The sequence below is a fragment of the Lissotriton helveticus genome, chromosome 11 (genome assembly GCF_964261635.1).
Source record: "Lissotriton helveticus chromosome 11, aLisHel1.1, whole genome shotgun sequence".
NCBI classification, from domain to species: Eukaryota; Metazoa; Chordata; class Amphibia; order Caudata; family Salamandridae; genus Lissotriton; species Lissotriton helveticus.
Genome location: NC_136072.1, coordinates 257,537,798 through 257,562,216, shown reverse-complemented (window position 1 = coordinate 257,562,216; position 24,419 = coordinate 257,537,798). Strand labels below are relative to the sequence as shown.

At 42.9% G+C, this 24,419-nt stretch overlaps 1 protein-coding gene across 2 annotated transcripts in view; it reads right to left on the bottom strand.

The window, feature by feature from the left end:
• LOC144791737 (phospholipid scramblase family member 5-like) overlaps positions 1 to 24,419 on the bottom strand; it is a 217,144-nt gene that overhangs the window by 162,951 nt on the left and 29,774 nt on the right. The window contains exon 2 of one of the 2 annotated variants that reach the window (XM_078666506.1): positions 4,678 to 4,841. In XM_078666506.1, the coding sequence (XP_078522632.1) occupies positions 4,678 to 4,841 (164 nt within the window). Of the gene's footprint in view, positions 1 to 4,677; positions 4,842 to 24,419 lie in introns of those variants that run through there. The other variant, XM_078666505.1, reaches the window with a different exon arrangement.

Sequence of the window (24,419 nt, the reverse complement as noted above, 5' to 3'; positions counted from 1 at the left end):
TCCCTTTGGGGAGACTTGCTTCCTCTTTCTGGAGATTTATTTCTCCGTTGAGGAGACCTTCCTCTGGACTGGAATCGTTTTTCTTTGGGAGTGGATTGTTTGTTACCATCCTAACTCTTTTTTGGAGTATTCAGATTATTTTTAATAAAGCTTTTTCAGGATATTCAATTAGTTGTGGTTTTAGTGGTTTCCCACCCAAACTATCTCTTCCTAGTTCTTCATAGGATTTTTCTATGATTCTGGCAAGTTCAAAAGGTTGTTCTGCTATATCTGTTTCTTTCAATTTCTGGCGGATCACCACAGATGCTGCTTCTCCTCTTATGTTGGCTAATAATATAGCCGAGACCTGCTTGAAGTCTTTCAGTAATTTCATACCCAGAGTTAAAGCAGGTTCTGGACCGTATTCATTTTTAATCTGTCTTAGTACGTCTGGTATAACTGCCATAGACGGAACACCATGTGTTTTTGTGTAAATAGAAGCAAAGACTGTGCCCCAAGTGTCACAGTCCTCCACATGTGGTGCGATCCCCATTGGAAGGCAGATAGACAGAATTATGTGTTTCTCATGAGGTGTAGTATTAGGAAATACTGCCTCTATTTGAGTTATTTTTTGTGCTAACCAGAATGGAATTTGTTCCCGTTTTGCGGGTATTTTGCCAATTGCTGAGTGTATATTCTGCGGTGTGATTTTATTTGTGTTCCCCTGTTGAGGGGTTTGTTGTGGAATTCTTAATTCTGGTTGGACTGTTGAAGTCCGCATAACATATTGGACCAATTGTCTATGTATTTTAATTAGTAGTTTTAGCTGAGCTAAAAGTTCCCGGTCTGACATTTTTTTAATGTCTGGATGTGGTGTGTAGCTGGCTAGAACCGGCCATGTAGCTCCTGGTCTACCTAGTGGACCGATCCTGGTAATGTGATTTTGATGTTTTAGGGCGCCATTAAACCAGAGCAGGTGCTCTTGGTAAGTTAGTGGGATTTCAACGTACTCAAAAGGAACGTATTCCTCCGGAGATTCCTCTATTTTGTAATAGTCGAAGTCTTGTGTTGCAGCGTTTGCTGCTGGAAAATGTATCCATGAATAGAATACCTCTGTCTGCCGATATTCATGGGCCTCTACCACAAATATGACTGTACCACCTCTCGATGATAGTCCATTTTCTATATGTTTAAGAGTTATAGTTCTTCTTACATTAACCGGAATGATTATAACATTCGGGTCATTTTCTTGGAGACTTGTGTCATCCGCTAGGAGTTGAGCTGCTAATCGAGCTCTCTCCCTTTCATCTTCACTTTCTCCCATTTTACTGACAGAAAGTTTTGTTGCAGATCAAGTTTCAAGGAAACAAAGATTAGGTGCACAATATTTTGGAACACTGTATCCTTCAACGTTGACTAAACCAAAAACTAATACATAGGAATCTCTTCCTACTAAGTTCCGGCGGATTTTAACCTTTTACCCACTTCAGACGTCTATTGGAGTTTTTACGGGAAAAGGGGTCTGTGTGAAAAAGCACGACTGAGTTACTCTAATATCTTGCGTTAGATTATCGCCTTACCAAACGTTGGGCGCCATGTAGTGTAGTCCCTATATTCCCAATAGGCTCTGCGCATTGGAATAATATAAACAGCAGTTTAGACGTAGGACTGAGGTCATCTAGGTCTCTACTGACTATGTTAGACTTAATTAGTTTTGCCAGCTAGCTCAGAGGTCACTAGAAACTTTCTCCAATGTTCAGGAAAGAGTTAACCGTCCTGATTTAGACAAGAAGGGATTAGCTTCTGACAACCGCATAAACATGACAACTTTGCTCCCTCAGAATAAAGAGTGTATCTCTAGAGTCGTGTGAAAACAATAGACAGTTATTTCACTCAGTCAATCGTGCATACTTAGTTTCACCAGAGTGCAGAGAAATAGAGAGATGGGCGTTTTCAATAAAAGGTGTTATTTATTGAGCAGTCTTCTTTCTCATGCAAGAGAAGTGAGTTGCCACAATTGCAATACTTATCATAAAGTAAAGTGCGTACAGTAAAAGGAGAATTATGAAATAATACTGTAAAAGCATTGATATGGTTGCTTAGCCATATGATACTTTAAAATGGTTAAAATATATACATACATAAAACATTGACTAACGAACTCAACTGGTGCTTCTAAGATACGCCTACCCCGGTGTACCTGACCTAAGCCTAATACGTGGGAAGGAGTAAGTAAATTGCAGTTTAAGTTAAGTTAAGGTTTTGCCAAGAATCTGAATCAAGAATTCTCTTAAGGGTTTAGTCAGCTCCGTACCTTGGTAATAGAATGTAGGAGGTCTTGTATCTCTCTCTCAGGACTCGATCTCCTAGCAACCCGCAAGGGTGACTGGAAACACCGGAGCTGGATTTCTCGGCTTGAGAAAAGACAGCGTCTCTTTCAGTGCGTCAAAAGGGAGGGGAGGCTTCCTTCGGCTTCTCGCATCAGCTGGGCTTCGGGTAAGTAGATAGCCGCTCTGCTCCAAACCACCGTGTATTTGCTTAAGGCAACGTTGGTATATTTATACCTGGAAGGTGCCGGGTTTGACGTAAGGTTGGACATAAGACATCACTAAGAACTAACAGTTCTTGCTGGACTCTAGAAGTTCTTGTGCAAATCAAAACAAGAGCAGGGGGATTTCCCGGGCTGCTGGAGGCTTGGCTTGTTTAAAGAACGCGTTGTACTTTCTAGGAGTCTAGGGGAGTAGCCTTGCTGTATTTGGACTGCATGGGCTATTACTAAATATGGATATGATTCTTATGCCTTTATAAGGATATTATTTTTTATAACCATATAAGGGCATACATTGGGAATATCGAATTAGGGTCCTAGATAGAAACACAACAAGCTCAGCTCCATAGTAACCCCCTAGCAGGAAAGTTGACTTCAGACTTTTTAGAAATTAAAGATAGATACAGCCTTGAGCTGGCCCTGAATGATATTAAGCCAGCAGCTGCAAGAAAGCTTCATCTAAAATTTAGACATGGGGCCTTGCCTCTTCACTCTTTTACACACAAGTGGGGGGGGTCTGCAAGTTTTAAAGTGCCCGGCATGCGACTGCCCTGCAGAGTCAGTCCTCCATGTGTTCTTTAGCTGCCCCGGTTATCATAAGGCAAGAAAACGATGGCTGGTACAGATTTGTTGAAATTTAGGAACTAGGCGCTGCTGCAAGGCTTTCAGGATACTAAAACTTGACTGTAGCACCCCGATAGAATACTCAGTAGCAGGTTTCCTATTTTGTATGTGGTGTTCTCGCAGAGCACTTTTAAAAAACCTTAAAAAAGTATAGATCATGGCTCTGCACAAACGAAATAGGGCTCCTTTCAGGACCCCTTTCTAACACCATCTATCTGCAAATAGTATGCATTCATGTACTTTTTAAATAGCCAGGACCTATTACCCAATGGCTAGTTGTATCCAGATTTTGTATGTAGTATCTGTGATCATGTTTTACGAAAAAGAAAAAAAAAGAAAAAATAGCTTATCCAGTTTTGACCTTGCAAATATAAGAGCAAAACTACACATTTCAGAATAGTTAAAAGAAAAACAAGCATTGGCATAGACAATAGGTCTCGCCTTTAGGACCATATGAGTGTTTAGACATGCAACAGTTGATGTTGTTGTGCCAAGGATATTGTACTGCATAACTAAATACTTATAAGGTTACAAAGGCGAGATCTATTGACTATGCCAATGCTTGTTTATCTTTATTTTGCCTCTTTTTTCTCGCATCTAACCTTTATGTTTCCTCTTTCTACCTGTTTTTTTCTCTTTCTGCTCGTTTCTGGCCTTATTTTTGCATCTATCTGCTCTTTTCTGCCTGCTATTTGTCCTCTTTCTGCTCATTTCTGACCCTTATTTTTCCTCTTTCTCCCCGATTCTGACCTTAATTGGTTCTCTTTCTGCTTGTTTCTGTCCTGGCTTTGCGAGGGAGAGGTTGAATCCACAGCTCCCAGATACCCCGAGGGTGACAGTGTATATATATATATATATATATATATATATATATATGCTCATTGGTTATTTGACCTTGCATGATTGCACCCACCCACTACCCATTTGCCTGTCCCACCACTCTCGGGGGCGGCCACATGCTGTGGTTGCTCGGGGTATGTATTAAAGTTTTCCCCCCACATATTCAGACCATAGAAATTGTCGGAAACGTTCTCCTGTTGAAAGCAGAAGGAAATCTGTAATCAAGCTAAAAATGGAAATGAAATATTCTTAACATTGATGTATGTGTAGTGGAAGGACTTTCTGTATGTGGAAAATGTTTTAAAGTGAAATGTAACAAACACAAGACATTTTGTAATACAAAATTCTATAGAAAGGACTCCAGAAGTCTGAATTCACCAGGCTCAATATGTATCACATATTACAATGTTTCGGGGTATAACATGCACATTTTGGTGTTTAGTACACCAAAATTTGGATTTTCGGGTAACTTCTAGCCCTTTTACCAGAGTTATATTCCAGCAGGATTGCCCAGCCAAAATTTACCTCTGCAGATCGGGGTTTAATGCACCTGGTGATTACAGAGTGCCACAATTCTCATTAATTATAAATCCGAACCATCAAATCTTTTAAAATCCAATACCACAAGGAAGGTTGGAGCAGAATACCACCTTAATTAAAAGCCCCACATTAAATGATATACGTGCCTTACTCAACTGCCCCAAGCCAGGAGGAAATTTGAATGCTGGAAGAGGAGTAGGAATTGCTTCATTCCAAACAGCTGTAGGTTCAGAAGGCTTTTCTTTGCTTTCAGGTTGTGATGAACCAGGAGGATAACTGTTCATGCCTTTATTTAGGTGACCATGAAGATCTACAAACACATATATTTCATTTAGAAATAGAACATGGAATGTCACTTGTCATATGCAGCAATATTTACTTTGAGATGTGAAGCCACTGAAATAAATTACTAAAATTTTTTTTAAGTAAAGTCCGACTTATGGATATTAGTATTATCGCCAGTTATTTTAGTTAGGCAAACATAAAAATTTGATTTCATGTAAAGTGTATTGTAAATCAGTTCAATGGCTTTCACAAACATGATCATGGGAGTTAAAAAGGAAGACAATAGGTTTTGACCTGTTGTTCTCCCTTAGATGGATCTGCTCAGCACAAATTTACTATTTTGACATTGGAAATGTATCTACAGGCAACAATTCTTATACTCCAACATTTCACACACTCATTCCGATACATATTTCCTAATTTCACTGACAAATTTAGGTTAACAGTATCAGTATCAATATTTTATATATGCTACATAAAAGAGAACATTTAATAAGGTCCTATTTTGACACATTAATGTTCCGGTGACATTTAAAAAAATGTCACCTTTGGCCTCGGGGGTTATGATATCATCAGAACCCATACATACAAATATGTATATAGGGAGAGGTGCAGCTATATGTGCAGCTTTAGTAAGGTAGTGCGATCTAACACATTTAAACCCTCCAGATTTTTTTATGTTAGATGTCCTGGTATTAACAATTTTGCTGTGAATCACACTTAGTTTCACTCAGTAGAAGCTCCTACAGAATTGAGTTAGGTGTTATTTTAAGTTAAGGTCTACTGCCATGCAATTGGGGCACACAACTCGGATGTATGACGGTACAACGCGTACCGTTACAATGCGTACCGTTACGACGCAGGTTTCACAACGCAAGTCGTTGTAAATCCTGCGTTGTAACGGTACCGCGTTGTAACGGTTCCATTGTAAAGGATGTTCCCCACACAACTCCATGATGGTTGTACTGGGCAGTTGTGCAAATTCCTTTGTGCACATGTGCAAACTGAACAAGTGAGATTACTGCCTAGTTCACTCTGGTAGCTGCTCACAGGTGACCTGTAGCAGATAGAACCATAAATAAAGTGATCATGGCATGTACTGCCTTTATAATTGAATTTAATTTTTTCACGTTTTGCAGGAGGACGATTCGATTCAGAGAGATCCCAAGCAAGTGTAATAAAGGAATCAGACCGAGCTCCAGAATCTGCTCCCAAAGATAGAATATTATGTAAAAGCAAAGATAAACATTAAACATCCTCTAAAGTTTCCCCTGTTCTCTTGAGTTGGTGTATGAGTAAACATCGCAAACATTTCGATAACTCAAGAGCCTACGTTTAAAACTCCAGGCACTTGATTGATTATTCTTGCCATGAACTACAGTTAATTCGGACTTCAACCCTATTGTTCGTGCCCCTAAGAATTCAACAAACCCTTGCCCTTAAGAGAACAAGCTAAGAAAACTTTGGTTTGACAGGCGTAGACCAGGATCAATAGGGGATCCCAGTTCAACAAGTATCAATATGGATGTATACATTTATTTGTCCAAAAAGAAACTATTGCAGGCCCATATTAAATACTTTGGCCCCTTTAAATGTCCTAGTACCATGAATTTACTCTGGTTTTGTCAACTCTTGGATTGGTAATGGCATACTTTTAGCCTAGTTTATGTATCAATTTTGCATTACAATATTGTATGTTTGATTAATTTTTCTACACTATACCTATGGTTTTCACAAATTGTTCACTGTATATCCTTAGAGTTGAATTTGGATTATCCTTTCTTTAATTGAACTAATTTGTGAAAGTTTGATATGTTTTTTCAAATATTACTAAAGTAAATTTGAGGTCATGTTTATAGAGTACAATGTACCTCATGCTTAGGTAAAAATGGGTTTGAATCTCACAACCACCTGATGTCCTTTTGGGTTCATAATTTATAATTTAATTGGACATCAAAAAAGACATATGCCCATTTGTTTAGGACTATTGTGTGAATCTGTAATGCAAGACTGCGAGTCATAGTGATTCACTGCTGATTCACTGTAAATCAGTTATGTTTTACTGTATCCACACTGTAGGTCAAAACTACACAAAAACATTCAATTCAAATTAACCCAAAGTGGAGAAAAGATTTCAGTAATTCTTCCTAGATTAAAAAAGTTCCTGGGTGCAAATATAACACTCATTTCTCTATATTTGCACTTCTTTATGAATTTTGGGTGTTGCAGTATATTCCAGAGTGATTCAGGGGCAGAAAGCCCACCAGACACCAGGGATAATATAATTTAAAAAAAGATGGGGGTGAACTGCCAAACTATTGGGCCTTGTCTCCACTGATTATGGGGTCAGCAGTCTTTCTTTTCCATGGAAGAGAGATTCGGGATTTACTCCCAATTTACCCCTCAGGGGAATCCACTAGACCCCAAGGATTATATAAAAAAAATGAAAGGATGGGGCAGTCCATCCTGGTATTGGGCTATGTACTAATAGGTACTAATAGGTCCAGCTCTTTTTCTGTACCCTTGGGGAAGCAGATTGGGGGACCTAATCTGTCCCCCAGTCGGAACAGAAGCCTAGTGTAAAGGCAGCCACAAGATCCTATATTTGTCTTTGCTTTTATCAGGAAAAGTGAATTTTGGGGATTTTAATATCACAGGCACTATGCCCATTTTTTGGTTCCTTTTATGGACAATAGTTATGAATGCTTAAGTGTGAATTGTCCTTAAGATCAGAAAAGGACTCAGCACTGGAGCAGGAAAATCTCGAGTAGCTAATTGGTAGACAAGGGTTAACTCCATTCAGTCCCATTACATTTGTCTCCCACAAACCTGCATCATGCCCAGCTGACTTCAGAGTGATCAAACATCACCATCACCATGTCAATAACGGTCACCTTTGTTGACTTCAGCTTATACATACCTGCTGCATCCTCACAACTATGATTAAAGCTCTCTCTTTGAGAAAGCAAACTTCCACATTACCTTCCTAACAATGGATCACATCTATTACCTTCCAACCTTATAAATATTATACTGCAGCATCGCTCTTAATAATTGTTTACCTTTGCTGAACTCAATACATCAAATTACATTATCAGTACAATACTAGTTGATTTCCATTGATTTCATTAGCAGCACCTTTAACAAAACTTTAGCACCCTCATAACAATGCTTCACCTCCACTGAGTTTATTAGGATTATACTCCAAAAGGAAGGCTTTACTTTTTAAGCGTGTTACACCTTTAATAACTCCAAAGTCAGCAAAGTGCAGCATTACCATTCAACAATGTTTCGCTATTGGAAATGACCTTCTTTTGCATTTTACACACCCAGAGATTTGTCTTCTTTGTCTGAACCAATTTTTTTGGGCTATAGAACTCTGTGCACTTTGTCCCTGCTAACCAGTGATAAAGTGCTTGTTTTCTTGATTGCAAACATGATAACATTTCTACTCTCCTGATTGGCACATCTAATTTCCTGGTAAGCCTCCAGTAAATGTACTATATACACCCAGGACTATAAGTTATCTAACAGTTGGACTGCAACTCTCATTGTGCCATCCACTAAAGTAATCCTGCAAATACCTGTCCCCACGCCTGCCACTGCACACTGGGTGTGCATTTTTAAACTGCTATTTCAACCTGTCAAAATAGGCCATTAGACAGGCCTAAACCTTATATTGTAATACATATAAGTCAACCCTAAGATGGGCCTTAAATGCCCACAATGTAGGGAGCATGGCATTTAAAAGTAGGGTGTGTATATTTAATGTTTTACATGTCCTAGCAGAGGAAATCCTCCAAGGTTGTTTTTGACTGTGGTAAGATTGGGTTTCCCATAGGCTAACACTGATTTACACTATTACTCTTAATAAATGCTGAATCCAGTTTTAGAACAGCTAGAAAAATAATTCAAGTAATCATTTAAATAACAATTTAAAGTTCAACTTAATGGTATAGTTGGATTTTACATTACTATTTTAAAAAATACACTTATACAAAGTTATTTTGTTCTTGACTAAAATCAAAAGGGCATTCTGACAGTTTTCAACTGTCACCTGGTTACTGATGGCTCCCCTGTGGTGAGATGTGTATTGTTCTAAGAGAGTGAACAAAGGGCCCATGTGTGGGGAGGGAGTTTCCCTCCTTGACAGGATGACCTGGGGAATGCCCAGCCACTTAATGAGCTTCAAAGGCTAACTACCCAGCCCCTTTCAAATGAAGCTCGCACCTAGGCATGTTTTGTCTTTCTCATCAGGCTGGTGCCATATGCAATAGGAAGTGGGAGCTGTCCAGAAGTTGTTTAGAGAGTGGACAAAGATTTGCACCCTGTCTCTCCCTTAATTATATTCAAGTCCTTGTCCATATCCTCACTCAAAACAAACCGTTCACTATAATGCACCAAAGACCTCAGCATATGTGTCCTTTCTACAGACTTGGAACAAAGTGAGCATAAAATTCTAACATGGCAAAAAAAAAGAATGCAGCTGATTTTTTATTTTGCAGTGCAGGAAATTCCTTAATGTCCATCACTAGACTCTCCTCGACTTCACATCCCTAGCTAACAACTTTGATCCCAATTAGTCTGCACTTGTCATATAAACTGACATTTGCTGGGTTTCAAAGTCTCTCCTTTCTCTTTTAGAATAGAAAACACTAACACAAAGGTTTGATCATGTGATTTCCCATCTCCCCCATAAATCAGTTTGTCATCTTGAAAGCATCCATGTTAGCTATTCCTTTGAACATGGCTTCTATCACTTACCGACACACAGCCAAGGCAGTGGCCAATCCAAAGGGCATATGGTTAATCCTGAAAGCCCAACCTAGCATCATGAATGATGTTAAATGGCGAGAATCCCGATGTAATGCAATCTGATGGTAGGCTAAGGACATATCCAATGTTGTAAACAACTTTGCACCCTTTAGAGTAGATAACAATTCAGAGATGTTTGGCAGGGGATGCCTATTAACCCTTATTCTCTCATTGAGATATTTTAGGTTGATGCACATCCTCAGTGACCAATTACTTTTTCTAGCTAGCACTACAGGAGATAGCAAGTCCAAGATCTCTATGGGCTTAATGATCCCTTGATCACATAGACTTATCAGTTCTCTGTTCAACACCTCCCTCATGTCTGTCTCTGTGCACCTTGCTTTCAACCAAATGTGGTGTATAAATTCTTTGATCCTCCCAATTCATTGCCATAAACTTCAAGAAAAACATCTGTCCATACATACATACCCACAGCCATCACTGCCATTAACTTCTTTCTCAACATTACCAGTTCCAGGCGGTTGGTATTCAACACAATCCCAAGGTTTCTGTGGTCTAACCAGCCCTACAAACAGGAACCTTCGTGGGCCACATAGATTGTTTCCTCAACCACATTTCCTTTGAAGTTTAATATGGCACTAAACTCACCCACCTCCTCAATGGGTTTGCCCCCTATGCTACATGTCTCACGTTCGACTTTTCAAGATCCACATTTTGAAACTTTTCCCACTCCTCTGTTCCTATTAAAGTAAACAATGACCCGGAATGAACCATCATGCTCACACTGATACCATTGATATCTATAAGGAAGTGAGGTTTCTTAATGACAGGCCCACTTACTAGTAATACTTCTTCATTGTCACCTCTCACCCTGTCATCCACCTGTCGCTCCACATCCACCAGGAATACCGCACTATCCTATATTCAGACAAAATATCAGAAACAAAATATCGCTATACCAATATATTGTGTACAAAATATTGTGATATGGAAATATCATCAACAAGAATATAATTGTAAATAATATTGATTTTAAAGTGAGTAATATTGAATTTTAAACTATCAAAGTCTTTAATATCATTTGCAAAAAAGATAGCTGTTTACAATATTGTTTTTGAATTATTATTATGTATTTTAATATATATTTTAAATGTATATGATGTAAAAAATGGTGTAATTATTGTTTATGTTTTGTAATATATGTGTTACATTTTTAGTAGTTATTAAATTTAAAGTAATTAATTTTAGTGATTTCTTTGTGCCATTGCGGTTTGTGGGTTTATAGGGGTATAGGGCGGAAAGTCATTTAAATGTAATACATTAATGATTATTTTGCATTTAATGTTATTTATTTAATTGATAATTAACTATGTTAAAAGTGCAATTACTTTTTTACGTAAATGTTATATGTGGGGGTGGGGTTTATAGGGGTAAAAGGTGGGAAGTCAGGTATTTTGATTAATGATTAATTATTTGTTAATTAATAATAATTAATGAATTTCTAATTAAATATGTTAATTGTGCAATTTTTTTTGTAGGTGCGGGTTGTAGTTTGTATAGGGTGTGGAATTATTTATTTTTAAATAATTGATATATTAGCTGTTAAATAATAGTAATTAATTGCTAATTATGTTAATGGTGTTTTTTTTAGGTACAGGTTGTAGGGTTTATAGGCGTAAAGGGTGGGAAGTAATGTATTGTTAGTTAATTAATTTGGTTAATTAAAAATAATTAATTGATAATTCATTATGTTAATTGTGTAATTAATTTCTTTGTTTAGATGCAGGTTGTGTGATTTATACAGGTAATGGGTGGGGAGTAAATTAACTTATAACTAGTTGTTAATTAGTATTATTTAACTGACCATGAATTTTTTATTTGTATAAATACAATTTTTGTAAATTTCATTTTAGGTGTGGGTTGTGGGGTTTATAGGGATAAAGGGTGGGAAGTTAATTAGTTTTAATGAGTTAATAATTAATTTGTAATTAATATTATTTTAATAGATAATTATTTAAGTTAATTTTGCAAATAATTTTGTTTTTAATTTTGAGTTCTGGGGGCTGTTGTGGAAATTAAGTGAGCTGTTGCCCAGTCACATAATGCTGAGCTGAGCTGCCGCCGACATTGAAACCGTGAGCCCTGCGCTCCGGAGTAAGCCACCCTGGCCGCTGCACCACACCTCTACCTTGTACATAGTGGTTGATTCTGTTAGTGTTGAAATTACATTGAACAGGCCCTGGAAGTAATCCTTCCTCTATATAGTACAATATGTAAGGCAAAAGCAGTGTTTCTAGCATTTTTGGCTGTTCTGTGGTATTAAGATGGAATTTGACTTAATGTAGTCACTGTTCAGTTTTGTTTTACTGTCTTATTGTGTATTGTATTTTGTCAACATGATAAACATTCAAAGACCACAATTAACCCCACACTGTACAGCTTAAAAAACGTGTTTGTTGGGGCCCTGGCTGGGCAAAAAAGCATTTGTGGACACTTAAATAAAGACATGTTGTTGACTGTTGTCCACTTGTGCTGGTCTAACAAAAACTCCTACATCGGATGAACTTTGCACGACAAGTACGCCTTCGCTCGAGCAGCCCATGGTGTCCTTTCTTGGGTGATGCGTGCAGGTTTCCTAGAAGTGGTCTCTTACATAGCAGGGTGCTTCTGGACTGTTTGGCGTGGGGTTGTAAACTCTACTGCAGAGATGGGATTGGGTCTGTAGACAGGGAAAATAAACCTGCATGCTCTGGTTTGGCAATAAACCATTATGACTGCGATGCAGTTGGCCTTTCACACCACAGGGCCCTTGTGCCACTGCACCTGCTGATCTTTTGATTGGTACGTCCATGCATGATTAATACAGAATTTTGGCTGTATAGTAGATAATTTAAGACAATACTCTGTGCATTTTACCACTGTTTACTAGATTCGTAATTAGAGACCACCCTGTATCCTACCTAAGGCCACAAGAATCGCACAAGGGTGTCACAAAAAGCCCGGGTTTGCCAAGTAGCCCACAGGAAGGGCCCTTGGGCTCACTCCCTAGTGCCCTGAGAGCATAGGCAGCCCCTGTTGGCTGGGCGTATTCTCCTTGGAACTCAGCTTGTTCTCTCTGGGTCGATTGTAATAACTGCAAGGGCGTGGAGCCATCTGTGTGACAGCTTTGTGTCTTTGTACGTGCAGTGTGTGTGCCTAGCTGCCTTCTACTCCTCTCTGCTGTTTGTGTGTGTCTTTCCCTGTCCCTCTATGCCGCTATGACTCCACGGCCTGTGTGTTTTTGGGGCTGGGTGTCTGTAGTTCTAGTCTCATGTGTGTTTCTCTATGTCTATTTCCTGCTGTCTGTGGTGTCTGTTTCTCTGCATGTTTGCCTTTATTTGGATTGTATCTGATGTGTGATGTTGGTCTGCGCTATTTCTGCCTTGGTGTTTCCGACTGTGCCACTTTTTCTGCCCTTGATTGTCTGTGGGCTGTGTATTTGTGTGCTGCATGTGTGTGTGTCCACGTGTGTGCCCCTTCCATACACTGTTTATCTTCTCCCTGTACCTGCTGTGTGGAGTTTTGGTGTGCACATCATTTTGTTTCTCTGCGCCTGGGTCGTTCCTATGACTTTGCCAAGTATCTGTGGTTTAGGGGGCCAAGTTTCTGTGTGAATGCGTGTGTGCGCTTTATATTTGTACTGTGTGTTTGCCTGCGGCCTAAGACCACTGGTTAAAACGCCCCATAAAGAGCGGCATGCCCCCCACTCCCAATCGAGCTCTTTCCGTGTCACTGAGTTTTATTTTGATATCCTTCATTCGGAGCCTAGGTTTTGGGGGGGCGAGACCTCTCCACTGTGTCTGTTAAAGACACGGAGTTCAGCTATGGCGGCTTGGCTTAAACAGTCGGTAGTGAGAACGAAGGACTTGTTTTTTATAGTGATTCATGTCATATTTGCTTTGGCTCTAAGCTGTGTAAATATCCGGTATTCCTGTATTACAAGTTAGTGTTGCTCCAGTGTATTCCTTGCTGTCTCCGCACTCTCTCATGCAGCCTCCCCCTCCCTCCACTCCTATATAGAGGGGTCTTGAACACCCATAGAGAGGCTTGCAAGGGGCAGGAGGGGTTGCTTTTCCTCCTGTTTTCGTGCTTCTGTTAGTCTCAACTGTCCGTTTTTCCTTTGTGTTTGGCACAATATGTATCCACCAAGCCAACCGTATCTGCAGTGTTTTTTTCGGCATGGGAGGATTGTGTAAGAGGCCGCTCCTTCCCGCTGTGTGCCTGTGTCACCTCCTCACATCTGCCCAGGCTCCCGATCCATCAGGGCTGTGAAACAAGAGCCAATAATGTAAGCATAGAGGTTGTGGGGCAGCCGCTCCAACATGATTAAAGCCCACGCAGGCCCCTGCATGTTTTTTGATCATTGCCTTGAGGCCTAGCCGTCCCAATGGCTTCAAGGAAACTAATTGCGGGAGCCCTCGCTTTGTTTTGTTTTTTATTTTCGGCCGAATTCATGGACCCTACATGACTACCGCCAAAATATTTATTTTATAAATGTATTTTTTTGGCCCTGGGGGTCCCTGTGGGACACCCTGAGCAGGCCAAATGGGTCAGGGTGTTTCTACCCTGCGTCCTTTTCTAATTTTTTTTATCATTTGTTTACCTTTTTTCTAGTGACAAGGGTTCCAGATGGGATGAGAAAAAGGGGTTCAGAAAGCAGTCTTTTTGTTAAATGGTGTAAAGCCATTCAGTAGTCCCTGAGAAATGTAAAGATTTCTCAATAATACAACTACGGCCTCAGCAGACTCATTACCAGCAGACTGGACTACGGCAACGCCCTTTACGCTGAAATCAACAAAACTCTTCTACGCAAGCTCCGAACCATCCTAAATGCCGCAGCCATGCTCGTCCTTGGAACACGGCACCACGAACATATGACACAACACCTACGAAGCATCCACTGGCTCCACGTTGAGAAGAGTGTCACCTTCAAGCTCCTCACTCACGCCTACAAATCCCTCAACAACATCGGACCTAAATACCTCAACGACCGAGTACGTTTCCACGTTCCCAAGAGAAACCTTTGTTCCTCGGACCTCACCCTGGCAGAGGTCCCTGCATCCGCGGAAGCAAATCCGGCGGAAGAGCTTAATCCTACATCAAATCGAAAACCTGGAATGAGCTCCCGATCAGCATCAGATGCTTGCCAACCTTCCACGCGTTCAGGAAGGACCTCAAGCCCTGGCTATTCGACTGAACCAGAGCTGTCTCTCTCCCCCCCCCCCCCTCAGCGCCTTGAGACCCCCACAGGTAGGTAACGCGCTCTATAAGCCACTGATTGATTGATTAATTGATATATCCTTCCATCAGTTGGTACCCCTGAAAAATGTCAGCTATGCTTTTTTGAATCCCTAAGTCCGGTTAAGAAATAAGGCTATATGGTGGCTTGCAACTTTATATTTATCATCCCCGGATTGGAGAGGTTAAGTTGTTGCTTGAACAAAACGCAATTGCTTAAGGCTCTATAAAAAGAGCAAAGGACAGCCTTGCTTGTTCCTCTGTAGACATTGCATGTGCCAATGCAGCTAGAACTAATAATTATTTAAGATGAGGCCCCTTTATGAAAATCAGAGACCAGGCTGATAAATCTGGCAGGGACTCTAAACTCAGCTAAACTGCAAAAAAGACTTTCCCAACAAACCAAACAAAAGCCTTCCCAGCATCTAAAAGCATAATCTGGACAGGGATTTTATTAGGGCTAAAATAGTCTGAGGCATCAATTTAAAAAGTAGTATCCAAAGATAGCTGCCTCCCTGATAGAAATCTGCACTGATCTGGATGTATGACTGACCCTATACACGTACTCATGCTGTTGGCTAGCAGTTTAGCTATAATCCTGTAGTCAGTACTGAGAAGACTTATTGGTCTATATGAAGGCTCATCCTCCATATCTTTATTCTTCTTTAAAAAGCTGACCACTACCACCGTTTTGAAAGAGGGCAGTACCTCATCCCCCCATGAGAATATAATTGGCTAATAATACCAATTCAAGGTTTAATACTACAGAGAATTTTTTATATTTTTCAGCTGGGAGTCCATTTTCTCCACTTGCTTTACAATTAGCTAAGGACTGCGCCACTTCCTCTATTTCCTTGAATGTGATGTCTGCCAGGAGATCCCTTGCGCGGTTTACCTGTAGTTTGGGGACTGCAAGCTTACGCAAAAACTCCTCATGTTTTGAGACATTAACCTCCTGTGACGTGGAGTAGATGGATTTGTAATGATTCAAGAAATACTCATGAATTTGTGCTTCTTCTGTCATGCGGATTTTTGTTGTTTTTTCCACCATGAATGTTATCCTAATAGATGCTTGTCGCTCACTTATTTGGCAAGCTAAAACTGTCCCATAGAATTCACTTTCTTCATATACTTTTTGAAGATATGCGGAATTAGCCAAGCAACCTATGTTATACTAATATTCTTGCATCCTTTTACGTGTGTGTATGAGAGCCAATTTATCTTTAATACTTTTACTTCTAATATATTGTTCATTTGCCTGGTGGGCCACAAATTCTAATAGTGACCCCTCTATCTTTTGGAAATGTTTTATTGCAATATCTTGGGAGGTTATATAATCATGGGTGGTTGCCTTAAAGGCTTCTCAGGCACTTTCTGCTTTAGCTGTAGCTCTATTTACTTGGAAGAAACATCTTCAATGCATGCAAAAACTAGATCTGATTGATATCTGGTGGGCTAGGCATCCAGAAAAGAATACTTGTGTTTCTCTGCCAAATACAAAACTGTAGCCCGATTGGATTACTTTCTTACTTCCAGTAACATAAGCTTAAACAATTACATACATATTCAGAATGGCTTCTCCGATCACGCCTTGCTAAAAATGGAGGTATCAGGGTTTGATAAATGTAAAATATGTTTGAGATGGGTCTTTAATAAAATTATTCTTGAGAATGAAGGTTGGTGCACTGTGGTCCGTAATGAAATAAAATGTTTCTTCCAAGTAAATAGAGCTACAGCTAAAGCAGAAAGTGTCTTGTATGGGTATATGAGTGAATATGTCATTGGCTGTATTAGTGAGTGAGGGGTGAATGAGTTGTTGTATAGGTGAACAAGTGGATATGAGTATAGATCTATGAATCAGCGAATGGGTGTGTAAGTACTGGTATGGCACTGTGAATGGGTTTGTTAATGGTTGTGTGGGAGAGGCAGTGGGTATATAAAGTATTCTATAGGGGTGTGAGTGGGTGCATCAGAGATGCTGGGGAGGATGTCATCAGTGATGTCATTTGAGATGTCATGAGTGATGTCACTGATCCTGTAATGAGTAATGTAATATGTGAGGTCATGAGCAGTGCATAGCGGGGGCACAAGTTATAGTTAACTCAGGTAACTATAATGGCTACATTTTTCTTGTTTTGAATAAGTAAAATCTGACCCTAACTATAATGTCCCTGTAACCTTTGGTTTTTTTTGGTGAATTTCTAAGGTTTTTTAAATGCTAATTCCCCTGAGCAAAGTTCACGGAGTTCCCCTATATGGAACTCCGTGAAGTGACAAAAAAACTCTGCGGAGTTCCACAAGTGGCAGAGTGCAGCACAAACTGATGTTCACACTGATCTTCCTGCCACTCGAGTAGAAATTATACCAGAGGGGCAGCTCGCGCTCACGAACTTACTGTTGATGAGTGTGGGTCAGAAAAACAACTCTGCTGCACTAAGCAGATTGGAGTTTTCTGCACTCCACGAGCTCCATGGAGCACGGAGTGCAGAAAACTCTGCAAACTCCACAAACTGAGTGGAGTTCATCGCCCAGGCATAATTATAATGTCCCTGTATTCTTTGTTTTTTTTAGTGAATTTCTCAGGTTTTTAACTGCAATCACACTTACAGAGTGGCGGAGAAAGGGGACTGGGTCTCCGACCAGCTATCACGAATTATGCAGCGTAGGACTTACAGGAGGTACGAGGAGGGCTTCTTGGCCCCCAAGGTCCCTCTGGAGCAAAGGGAACTTTATCCCCCAACTAGTAGTTCATCGGCATGCCCATTTGCAGAGTGATGTAGAAAGGGGGCATGGCCTCTGAAAGCTCCTCAGCAATCCTGCTGTGTGGGACTTACTGGAAGTAACAGGAGGGGTTGTTGGACCCCAAGGATGTCCTTGAGGGCCAACTACCCATTATATTATCTTCAGTAAGTCCTATGCAAGAGGATTGCTGATATCTGATAGCAGGCCACTCCCCCCTTTCTCTGCCACTCTGCAAACGCACCTCCTGATGCGCCACTAGTAGGGGGATGACGTTTCCATGGTTTTGAGGGTCCTTGGGGGCCAATGACCCCTCTTGATACCTCCAGCAGTGGGTTTGCTGAGGGGCTTTTTGGTGGTCATGCCCTCTTTTTCCTCCACTCTGCAAATGGGCATCCTGGTGCACTACTATTGCTGTAGCCGTCCTGGGGGTGGCAGTCCCCAGGGCCATTAATGGCTCCATCTTAAGAAAAGCCTGGCTAGGTGGCGGTCCTCAGGGCTGCATGGGTGGTCCAGAGGCCCCCCAGGCATGGTATTTAGCCCCAGAGAGGTGGCCATCCCTGAGGCTGTGGGGACTGCGTGGTCCCTCTTTTTTTAAACAATTAGCCCCGGGGAGGTGGCAGTCTCCAAGGCTGTATGGATGGGCTGAAGCCCCCCACACTTTATAATTAAAAATAGCCCCAGGGAGGTGGCGACTCTGGGGCTGTGGGGGGTCATGTGCTCACCCCTCATTTCAATCAATTAGATCCGGGGAGTTGGCGGTCCCCAGGGCTGCAGGCGCCCATGCTGGACCTGCATTAATAATTCTAATTGCCCTTGTGACCTGCCCCACCTGGGGGCCTAAGTAAATGAAGCGCAGCACCTTGTGCTTCGTTTTTAAACGTTTTTGGACAGGATTATAGGATCCACCATGACTCATGCCACAAATTGTTTAAAAAAATGCTTTTTGGTCCCTGGGGGTCCCTGTGGGAAACCCACAAGCGGCCCAGGGATCAGGGTTTTTCTACCCTGCCCTCTTACCTTTTTTAAAATGTGTTTTCTTGTGACTTGATTCCGAGTCACAAGGTGGCTGCCAACACTTCCTGGTTTCAAGTGTTGGCAGCCAATCAGATCTTTTTAAAGAAGAATAAAGATATGGGGGATGAGCATTCATATAGACCAATAGGTCTTCTAAATACTGACTACAAGATTATAGCTAAACTGCTAGCCAACAAAATGACTAAGTATATAGGGTCAGTCATACATCCAGATCAGTGCGGATTTCTATCAGGGAGGCAGCTATCTTTGGACACTACTTTTTAAGTAGATGCCTCAGAGTATTTTAGCCACAATAAAATCCCGGTCCAGATTATGCTTTTAGACGCTGGGAAGGCTTTTGTTTGGTTTGTTGGGAAAGTCTTTTTTTGCATTTTAGCTGAGTTTAGATTCCCTGCCAGATTTATCATCCTGGTATCTGATTTTTTAGAGGGGCCTCATTTCAAATAATAATAGTTCTAGCTGCATTGGCACATGCAATGTCTACAGAGGAACAAGACAAGGCTGTCCTCTGTCTCCAATACCTTTTGCTCTTTTTATAGAGCCTTTATCAATTGCTATTCGTTCAAGCAGCAACTTAATCTCTCCAATGCGGGGGATGACAAATATAAAGTTGCAAGCCACCATATAGCCTTATTTCTTAAACCGGACTTAGGGATTCAGAAAAGCATATCTGACATTTTTCAGGGGTACCAACTGATGGAAGGATATATCAATCAATCAATCAGTGGCTTATATAGCATGCTACTCACCCGTGAGAGTCTCAAGGCACTGGGAGGGGGGGAGAGACAGCTACGGGTCAGTCGCATAGCCAGGTCTTGAGGTCCTTCCTGAATTCATGGAGGGTTGGCCAGCGTCTGATGCTGATCAGGACCAGGTTTTTGCTGTGATGTAGGAAAAAGCTCTTCTGCCGGTTTTGCTTCTGCGGATGCGGGGACCTCTGCCAGGGCAAGGTCGGAGGAGCGGAGGTTTCTCTTGGGAAAGTGGAAAAATACTCGGTCGTTGAGGTATTTGGGTCTGATGTTGTTGTGGGATTTGTAGGCGTGGGTGAGGAGCTTGAAGGTGACCCTCTTCTCAACGGGGAGCCAGTGGAGGCTTCGTAGGTGTTGGGTCATATGTTTGTGTTGCGGTGTTCCAAGGACGAGCCTGGCTTCGGCATTTTGGATGGTTTGGAGCTCGCGTAGGAGAGTTTTGTTGATTCCGGCATAGAGGGCGTTGCCGTAGTCCAGTCTGCTGGCAATGAGTGCATGGGTGACGGTCTTTCTGCAGTCGGGGGATCCATTTGAAGGTCTTACGGAGGATCCGGAGGCAGTTGAAACTGGTGGAGGCAACGTCGTTGATCTGGCGGTTCATGGAGAGGGAGGAGTCGAGGATGATGCTGAAGTTCCGAGTTTGGTCAGTCGGGATGGGCGGGCTCCCGAGGGCAGAGGGCCACCAGGTGTTGTCCCAGGCGGAGGTGCAGGGCCCACGGATGAGGACCTCGGTCTTTTCTGAGTTGAGCTTCAAGCAGCTGTCCTTCATCCAGGCTGCTACGTTTCTCATACCTTCTTGGAAGCTGAGTCAGGTGATTTCTGGGTTCTTGGTGAGGGTGAGGATGAGTTGAGTGTCCTCGGTGTAGGATACGGTGCTAAGCCTGTGGTGTCTGAAGATGGCAGCGATGGGGGCCATGTAGATGTTAAAGAGCGTTGGGCTCAGTGAAGATCCTTGGGGTACTCCGCAAATGATGTCAGTGGGGTTGGAGAGGAAGGGGGGGGGAAGTCTGATCCTCTGGGATCTGCCGGAGAAGAAGGATTGGATCCAGTCAAGGGCGGATCCCTGTATTTCTGCATTGTGGAGTCTAGCGGCTAGCGTGTGATGTGAGACGGTGTCAAAAGCTGGAGAGAGGTCTAGGAGGATGTGGACCACGGTGTGTCCCTGATCTAGCAGCATGCGGATGTTGTCGCTGGCTGCGAGGAGGGCAGTCTCGATGCTGTGGTTGCTGCGGAAGCCAGACTGGGAAGCATCTAGGATGCAGTTTTCTTTGATGAAAGTGGTCAGCTAGGCGTTGACGAGTCTTTTGGTGACTTTGGCTGCGAAGGGGAGGAGCGAGATGGGCCGGTGGTTCTTCTGTTTGGTAGGGTCGGCCTTTGGTTTCTTGAGGAGGGGTTTCACCTCTGCACGCTTCCAGTCATCTGGGCAGATGCCGGATGTGAGCGAGGAGTTGATTGTTTGTCCTAGTTTGGGTGCGATGGCTGCAGAAAATGGAAGATGTGAGGGGGGCAGGGGTCAGTTTGGGCTCCTGAGTGTGTCTTCTTCATGGTTGAGGAAATGAGCTCGATGGAGGCGGGGGCTCAGGAGGTGATGGTTGGTTTCTCGGCGGTGGTGGGAGGTGTGGTGCTGTTTCCTGCTGGCTTGCTCAAGTTGTCATAGAGGGCCTTGACCTTCAGGTGGAAGTAGGAGCTTAGTTTGTTGCAAAGTTCCTGGGAGTGTGTGATGTCCATGGCTTCACAGATGGGTTTTGCGAGCTGCTGAATGACGTTGAATAGTTCCTTGGTGTTGGATGTGTTGGTCTTGACTTTGTCTCTGATGAAGGTCCTTTTGGTGCCCCTTATATGCTGGTGGTAGACCTTAAGGGCACTCTTGTGGTTGTTCTTTGCTTCCGTGGTCTTCTGGTTCCTCCAGGTTTTCTCCAGGCGTCTGCAGTGGCCTCTGGCTTCTAAGAGTTCGGTGGTGAACCAGGCTGCCTTCAGCGGGCGTTGGTTGGCAGTGCGGCGGAGGGGTGCCAGCATGTACATGGAGCAGGAGATCCAGCGGTGGAATGCCCTGGCTGCAGAGTTGGTGTCGGTCATTGCCTTGAGGGGGTTCTGGAAGAGGGCAGAGGTCAGGTGCTCCTCGGTGACCTTACTCCAGTTCTGCCGTGGTGGGCGTGGGGCGGTCTTGGGTGTGGTGGGGGTGCTGAAAGTGAAGTGGGCGCAGTGGTGGTCCATTCAGGGGTGCTGGGTGGTGTGGCTAAAGGGGATGTTAGAACTTCCTGCGAAGATGGGGTCGAGGGTGTGGCCCCCTCTGAGGGTGGGTGTGCTGATGAGCTGTTTGAGTCCTAGGTTGGCGAGGTTCTCGAGGAGTGTGGCGGAGTCGGGGTCCTGGCTGTTTTCAAGGAAGAAGTTGAGGTCTCCGAGCAGGATGTAGTTCGTGGAGGCGATGGCCTGGGGTGCGACGAGTTCGGCGATGGTGGTTGTGGGCTATATGTGGGGGCCAGGCGGTCTGTAGATGAGGGTGCTGTGTATTGTGGTCCTGTGGTTGGTCTGGATCTGGAAGTGGAGGTGTTCCGTGTTGGAGTGGGGGTCGCTCGTGCTGGATGAGGAGAGCAGGGGGGGGTCCTTGTGTGCGATGGTGATTCCTCCTCCCGGGCGGCGTGGGCGGTCTTTTCTCTGGATCTTGTAGCCATCTGGGATTGCTGTGGCAATGTCGGGGGTGGAGGTGGTGTTGGTCCAAGTTTCCATGGAAAACCCGACGTCGTGCGAGAGGGTCTTGATCATGTCCCAGATCTCTACTGCGTGTCGGTGTAGGGACCGCACGTTGAGAAGGATGCATGTCAGGGTTTTGGTGGGTTGTTCAGTGGTAGACTCTTTGGTGGCAGTAGGTGTCTTGTTGGCGGTGAAAGATCTTCGGCAGTGCCCGCTGAGAACTGTCCCTGGGTAGTGTTGGGCGAGGCTCTTCATTTGAGTGTGTGGAGGGTGAAGGAGTCATAGTGATGGGGACCAGGAGAACCAGGGTTCCTGGCGCTGGTCGTGTCGCGGGCGCAGAGTAGACGGGCTTGACTTAGGTGTGCCTTCGGCACGCCAGTGGCGCGCCCACTGCACACGTCCGCTGCGCGACCACGCAGCACTCGCCGTTTGTAGGGGAGGGGGTCGGGAGTAGAGGTGGAGGCGCGAGTAGGGCTGCGTCAGGGGGTGTGGCTAGTGGAGAGCAGGAGCGGCTGAGCAGGAAGCGGGAAGCGCTGAAGCGCTAACAGAAAGCTGTAGAATGCTGAGAGCAATGAACAGAACACTTAATGCCACAGAATGCTGTAAAGTATAAAAACAGGACACTACACAGAATTAACACTCAATCACCACAACTGACGATCGAGCACAGAGACCTGAGGCAGAGTCGGGCACGAGTCTCAAACTCTGCTCGAGAAGGACTGTAGGTGGGAACTCAGCTGGTCAAGCTGCTGGGGAGAGTGCTGCCTGGACCGGAGGTCAAGGCATTACACGCGCTCCCCCGCAGTGCTCGCCATTTGTAGGGGAGGGGGGAGGGAGTAGAGGTGGAGGCATGAGTAGGGCTGGGTCGGGCGGGGCTAGTGGAGAGCAGGAGCAGCGGAGCAGGAAGCGGGAAGCGCTGATGCGTTAACAGAAAGCTGTAAAATGCTGAGAGATGTGAACAGAACACTTAATGCCACAGAAAGCTGTAAATTAAAAAAACAGGACACTATACAGAATTAACACGCAATCACCAAAAGTGACGATCGAGCACAGAGACCTGAGGCAGAGTCAGGGTCGGGTGCGAGGCTCGAACTCTGCTCAAGAAGGACAGCTGGTGGAGCTGCCAGGGAGAGTGCTGCCTGGTCTTGTATATAAGATAAATAAATCAAACACAGAGATCCTGCTATGTCATACTGCACTAGACACTTTAATACCGGAACTTCGCTCAGTAGTTAATGCCAGACCCAAGAGGTATTTGGGAATATACAGCTCAGAGAATATTAATGACTTATACATTTTACATTTTGTTCCTCTGTTGAATAAAATTAAAAGTCTGTTCCTAAAATGGAATAACTTACCCTTGTCAAAAAATTGCCCGAGCTCCATTGATTCGTATGTCAATTTTACCATTATCTAATTATTTATTTTCTGCCATTCCAAGTGCTATACAGATGACAATTTTTAAGGAAGTGCAGTGTATGCTTACAACTTTTTTATGGGCAAATAAAGCACCTAGATTAGCTATAGATACATTATATCGACCACTGAATGAAGGCATATTGGCCCTCCCTGATTTGAGAGAATATTACTTTGCGATGTTTGCACAGATCGGATAAAACTTTAAATATTGGTAGATATGATAACTTGTTTCTACATTTAATTTTTCAAGAATGTAATACTACATTGTATGCGATAAAGAAAAAAAAAGTTAGGTATAAGGTTTTACAGTGGAATATAAAACGCAGGTTGCAATATTTTTAGCTAATATGATATCCCAATATTCAATGCGACAACCCTGTTATCAGATTTATATTTTCGGGAAGTCCCCTCAGTGGATAGGAATGGTGTAACAAGCTGGTTGAGTAATGGTTATGAAAGGATATGGGATTTTTCATATGAGAGCTGGAAAAAGTGGAATGAAATAGAACCCAGCATCCAACATTATACAGCATCATTACAATTGTCCTTTATTAGAAAAAGGCATTTTCTACTAGATCAAAACCCCACACAGATTGTGGCATTGGCAGAACTTGTTGAAGATCTGATAGAATCCAACACCCACAGGTCAATTAGCTGCCGGGTTTTGCTTTTGCATAGTTATGGGATGTCTAAGCTCCAAAAGAAAGCGCTAGCTAAACGGAAGGTTTAAGAAAATCTCTAGTGCCAGCTTGGGATAAGCTAACTAGTTTAAGTTTTCATTGTTAAAGGGTGAAAATATGATACACATGCAGTTTTACACCAAGTGGTTGCTATACAGATTTCCCGCCTTCCTCCACAAGATCAATCAGCAGATTCTGGCCAATTGTTTCACATGTGATGTAGAGGAAGGGGGC